Source organism: Nicotiana sylvestris, chromosome 8 (assembly GCF_000393655.2).
Source record: "Nicotiana sylvestris chromosome 8, ASM39365v2, whole genome shotgun sequence".
Classification (NCBI taxonomy): domain Eukaryota; kingdom Viridiplantae; phylum Streptophyta; class Magnoliopsida; order Solanales; family Solanaceae; genus Nicotiana; species Nicotiana sylvestris.
The window spans coordinates 58,867,628-58,873,627 of NC_091064.1; the positions used below are offsets into that span (position 1 = coordinate 58,867,628).

The window sequence follows — 6,000 nt, forward strand, 5'->3', positions numbered from 1 at the left end:
GGGCGGCCGAATTTGCGATCAGTGATCGCTTTTGCAATGGGGACAGGCTTTGCAAATGTGAAGTCTATGTCACTTTGGATACGTCCCTTGGGTTCAATAGGCATCACATTTGCGATGTAAATGGTCACATTTGTGGGGTTTGCAAACCCCAGGTCACATTTGTGACATCCGCAACTGAACAAATAGTGAAATTTTGGGATTAGTCTCATTTTATTATATTTTGAGCCCTAGACTCGGCGGGAGGCGATTTTAAGAGGAGATTTTCAAATAAAGCTATTGGCTATGTTATTTTGACCCAATTTTGATTATATAACATGATTGTTTATGAATTGTAATATCTAAATCATGAGATTTGAAGGAAATTTTAGGAATTTTTTACTATATTTTATAAAATAAAAAATTTGAGATTTGAGAGTCGTATCAGACTCGGATTTGAAAACAAATATATATTTGGACTCGTAGGGTTATGGGTAGTCGAGATCTACCCTTCGACTCGAATTTTGATCGAGCCGGCTTGGGGTTAACTTTTTTTGACTTTTGAGAAATTGTGTAAAGATCTTAACTTTATTAATCAATATTGGTTTCTCTTACATTGTTTGATATTATTAAGTTGTTTTTATAAGATTTGAGCTAAACGAAGATGAATTTTAAGAGAAAAGTATTTTTAGAGTATTGAGTTGGCCTAACTGAGGTATGTATTTTGCCTAACATTGTGTCGGAGAATTACCCCATAAGATTTGATCTTATTACATTATTTGTACTATGTGAAATGATGCGTACATAAGGTTACAAGTGTGTGCACGGGAGTACGTTGTTAATTGAACGGATTAGGCATCAAGCTATTAATATGCTTTGATTTGGAGATTGTTTGTTTTATGAAGCACATTTTATTGTTGTTCACTCTCTGTACCCTTGTGTTATTGTTATGATTCTTGTATACGTTGTTGTTGAGCCGTGGACTATATATTGTTGTGATTTTGGTATTGTTGTTTGGGCAATGTTTTGGCATATATGAACGTGTGGTGCAGGTTGATTGATGTGTTGTGAATGAGATGCCCATGCAATCATATAAGGGGGCGATTATTGATGCGCATGCGGTAAGATAAGGTGGCTTATGCGCGTATTTCAATTAAGGGGAAGTACTTCATTACGATGTACATGTAGCGAGATAAGGGTGCTTATGCACGTGTAGCTGTATAATGGAAAATATTTAAATTAGAAGCTCGTGCCACATTATATGGGTGATTTCTGATTATGTTATGTGGTGCTTTGATGGTGATTCTTGATGTTGTTCTTGTGTTGGAACGGGTTGATGATTTGAATATGTTATTATTTTCTTTAAATGATTTCACTTTGTGTTTTACGAGTTTTGGTTAATTTGCCGTGTCATCACAAACCTATTCTTTATTGCTATTGATTTTATTAAATTTTTCCGCTGTTAGTTTTATTGATATTCTACACAAATTATTTGTGTAGTGAGTGTCTTAACTTTAACCTCGTCAGTACTCCATCGAGATTAGTCTCAATACCTATTGGGGTACTGATTTTGGTGTAATCATACTACACTTCTGCTTATTCTTGTGCAGATCCAGGTATCTCAAATCGTGCTGGTCGCTAAAGAGTCGAGCTTGAGTTGTGAAAACTTCAAGGTATGCGTATTGTTCTCGCTCGCAGGCCTCAGAGTCACCCTCTATTATTTTCTTTATTATTGTTCATGTATTCCAAACAATGATGTACACTTTGAGACTTGTAGATCTTATGACTCCGTATTATCGGGTTTTGGAATTATGATTGTTGTATTACTATATTGCCTATGTTTTGGGCCGCATTCTCAACTGTATTTAATATTAAGTTGTTATATTCTTTCTGATGTTGTGTGATAAGCTTACCTATTCTTAGAGACTAAGTGTCATCACGATTATTAAGGTGGGATTTTGGATCGTGACAAGTTTGTGTCAGATCTCTAGGTTCATAGGTTTTACGATTCATAAGCAACTTTTGTAAAGTCTTGCATATCGGTACAGAGATATCTGTACTTCTCTTTGAGAGCCTACAGAACTATTAGGAAATTCCATTTCTTTCATTCCTTATTGTGCGAATTTATTAATTTCGGAATTTGAGCATTTGTCTTTTTATTCTCTCACATGTGGTGAGGACATGAGCTTCAGTTACTGATGATGCTTCCATCGGTACCGGTGTTACTAGATGCCGTGGTAGATGCCGAGGAAGAGGTGGAGCATGTGCTACAGTGAGGGGTCATTTTAGGGCCGATTGGGAAGCACTCACCTGAGGCGCCTATTGCTACTCCTGGACTTCAGGAGACTTTAGTGCACTTCCTGAGCATGTTTGGTACCTTGGCTCATGCAGCATTGATTTTAGTTGCACCAACTACTTCTCAGGCTGGGGGTGAAGCTCAAACTTTTGCCGCCCGTACTCTAGAGCAGCAAGCTCATGTTGATCAGGCTTTGGGTGTTATGCCAGTGCAACCCATGATTGCAGTTCAATCCGAGGTCAGACCAGTGTCATCATAGGAGGAGTAGAAGAGGTTAGAGAGGTTCAAGAACTATCATCCTCCTACTTTAAGTGACATAGCTTCTGACGATGCACATGGTTTTCTAGACCAATGGCACTATATTCTACGCACTATGGGCATACCGGAGTTGAGCGAGGTCAATCTTACTACTTTCCAGCAGACAAGATCGGCATATGGATGGTGGCAGGTATATAAGGAGAGTAGGCCAGCATGCTCATTGCCACTTGGGATCCATCCATTGATCTATGTTTAGGGAGTTCGTTCCACTGACCCTCAAGGATGCGTTGCGCACCAAGTTCGAGTAGTTGCGCCAAGGGACGATGATTGTGTCCGAGTATGCTATGAGGTTTAGTGAGTTATGTTATCATGCCCCTACTTTGGTCTCCACTATTAGAGAGAGAGTCCGCAGATTTATTGAGTAACTTGGTTATGGTCTCAAAATTAGGATGGCACAGGATTAGGAGACTGGTACTCCATTTTAGCAAGTTGTCGAGATTGCTAGGAGGTTGAAGTGTATCTACGACTAGGAAAGAAGGGATAGGGAGGCTAGGATGCCTCAAGATTTTGGACGATTTAGTGGTTCCCGGTCTGCAATTTCACCACGTTATGGCAGAGGTAATATTAGTTGACCAGTCCAGTCTGCACTTCAGGTTACTCGTTGTGCTCCATCTATTCAGGGACCTTAGAGTACTCATTTTGGAAAACCATCTTCTAGTGCACCTCTTGAATGGGGTTTTTATAGCGGTTGTTCTAGCCGTCTAGGTCAGACTCTGTACCAGCACCCACGCCTGCAGAGAGGGTTTCTTAGTATGGTGATACGAGGCATATAGTGAGATATTGTCCCAGATTTTAGAGTGGTGGACCTCCGCATGGTACTCAAGCTATGGTTTCTGGTCCAGCTACTACTCCACTTGTACAACCATCTAGGGGTGGAGGACATGTGGATATAAGAAATCTTAGAGGGAGAGGATAGGCCCGTTATGCTTTACTTGGAAGGATTGAACCTCTTCCATTAGATGCCATCATCACATGTATTGTTCCGGCTTGTCATAATGATGCATCAATTTTATTTGATCTGGGTTCCACTTATTCGTATGTGCCATCCTACTTTGCTTCATATTTGGATATGTCTCGTTATTCTTTCAGTACCCCTGTTTGTGTGTCTATGCCTGTTGGGATTCTATTCTGGTAGACCATGTCTATCATTCTTGTTTAGTCACTATTGGGGGTTATAAGACTATGGTTGACCTACTATTACTCAATATGGTTGATTTTAATATGATTTTGTCCATGGATTGGTTGTCACCATATTATGCTATTCTTGATTGTCGCTCAAAGACCGTGACATTGGTGATGCTAGGGTTGTCGAGGTTGAAGTGGAGAGGTATATTGGGTCATGTTCCTAGTAGGGTGGTGTCTTTTCTGAAGGCGTAACTGATACTCAAACCGTTGAGTTACCTTGGGGTGCTCCAATTCTATATGTGAAGGAAAGACGGCTTGATGAGGATGTGCATTGACTATACGTAGTTAAACAAGGTTACAGTCAAGAAAAAGTACCCACTACTACGTATTGATGATTTATTTAATCAACTTTATGGTGGCAGGGTATTCTCGAAAATTGATTTGAGATCATGGTACCATCAGCTAAAAAGCCGAGCTTTGAATATTCCGAAGATGGCTTTCAAGATCCGCTATGACTCTGAGTTCTTATTGATGTCTTTTGGGCTGGCCAATGCCCCAGTAGCCTTTATGCACATGATGAATAATGTATTTCATCCATATCTTGATTCCTTCATCATCGTGTTCATTGATAATATTTTGGTGTATTTTCGCAGTCGAAAGGACCATGAACAACTTTTAAGGACCGTGCTCTAGAATTTGAGGTAGAATAAACTATATTCTAAATTCTCTAAGTGCATATGTTGGACGGAGTTGATGGCATTCTTTGGCCACGTAGTGTCAAAGTGAGGGGATTAAAGTGGATCCGTATAAGATTGAGGTAGTTCAGAGTTGGCCTAGTCCTTCTACCGATACTGAGATTCGAAGTTATCTAGTCTTGGCCGGGTGTTATTGCCATTTTGTGGAGCGTTTTTCATCCATCGTAGCTCATTTGACTAGATTGACTCAGAAGGTTGCCCCATTGAGGTGGTCGGGTAAATGTGAGGAGAGCTTTCAGAAGGTCAAAACTGCCTTGGCGACAGCTCCAGTTCCGGTTTTGCCTTCAACATCGGGTTCTTATATAGTCTAGTTTGATGCTTCAGGGATTGGTATTGGGTGCCTTTTGATGTAGGAGGATAGTGTTATTGCTTATTCTTCTTGTTAGTTAAATCCCATGAGAAGATCTACCTAGTGCACGATTTGGAGTTGGCTACCATTGTTCATGCGGTCAAGATTTGCAGACACTATCTCCACGGTGTGTCATGTGAGTTATTCATAGATCAAAAGAGTCTACAATACTTATTTAAGCAAAATTATCTGAACTTGAGACAATAGAGGTGGTTAGAGCTAGTATAGGACTATGATATCACTATTATTTATCATCCCAGGAAGGCTAATGTGGTTGCTGATGCTTTGAGTAGGAAGACTGAGAGCATGTGGAGTCTTGATTTTATTTCAGTTGGGGAGAGACTATTATCTTTGGATGTTCAGGCTTTGGCCAACAAGTTTATGAGGTTGGATGTTTCGGAGCCTAGCCAGGTTCTTGCTTGTGTGGTTTCACGATCTTATTTGTTTGAACGCATCAAGGCGCATCAGTATGATGATCCCCACTTACTTTTCCTTAAGGACACGGTGAATCATGATGATTCCAAGGAGATAATTATTGGTAATGATGAGGTATTGAGGCTTCAGGGTCGGGTTTGTGCGCCCAATGTGGATGGGTTGGGGGAGCAGATTCTTAATGAGGCACACAGTTCGCGGTATTTCATTTATCTGGGTGCCATGAAGATGTGCCATGATTTGAAACACCACTACTGGTTGAGAAGAATGAAGAAAGATATTGGGGAGTATGTTGCTTGGTATTTGAACTGTCAGCAGGTTAAGTACGAGCATTAGAAACCGTGTGGTTTGCTTCAGAGGCGTGATATTGTAGAGTAGAAGTGAGAGCGTATCACTATGGATTTTGTAGTTGGACTTCCATAGACCGTGAGGAGATTCGATGTCGTGTGGTTCATTGTGGACAGACTGACCAAGTCTGCACACTTTATTCCAGTCATGACTACCTAATCTCTTAAAAGCAGCTACCTCAGATTTATTTTTGTGAGATTGTTCTCCTTCATGGTGTCCCCGTATCTATTATCTTAGATCGAGGCATGCAATTCACATTGCCTTTTTGGAGAGCTGTGCAGCGTGAGTTGGGCACATAGTTGAGCTAAGTATGACATTTCATCCTTAGTCGGACGGGCAACCCGAGCGCAATATTAAGATTTTGGAGGACATGTTATGTGCCTATGTTATTCATTTTGGGG

The 6,000-nt window shown here is 40.5% G+C and overlaps 1 protein-coding gene across 1 annotated transcript in view; it reads left to right on the plus strand.

Moving 5' to 3' along the window:
- LOC138875087 (uncharacterized) overlaps positions 1-5,587 on the plus strand; it is a 62,120-nt gene extending 56,533 nt beyond the window's left edge. Inside the window, exon 2 of the mRNA XM_070153907.1 lies at positions 5,080-5,587. Coding sequence (XP_070010008.1) covers positions 5,080-5,587 — 508 coding nt within the window. The remainder of the gene's footprint in view (positions 1-5,079) is intronic.
- The last annotated feature ends 413 nt before the right edge of the window (positions 5,588-6,000 follow it).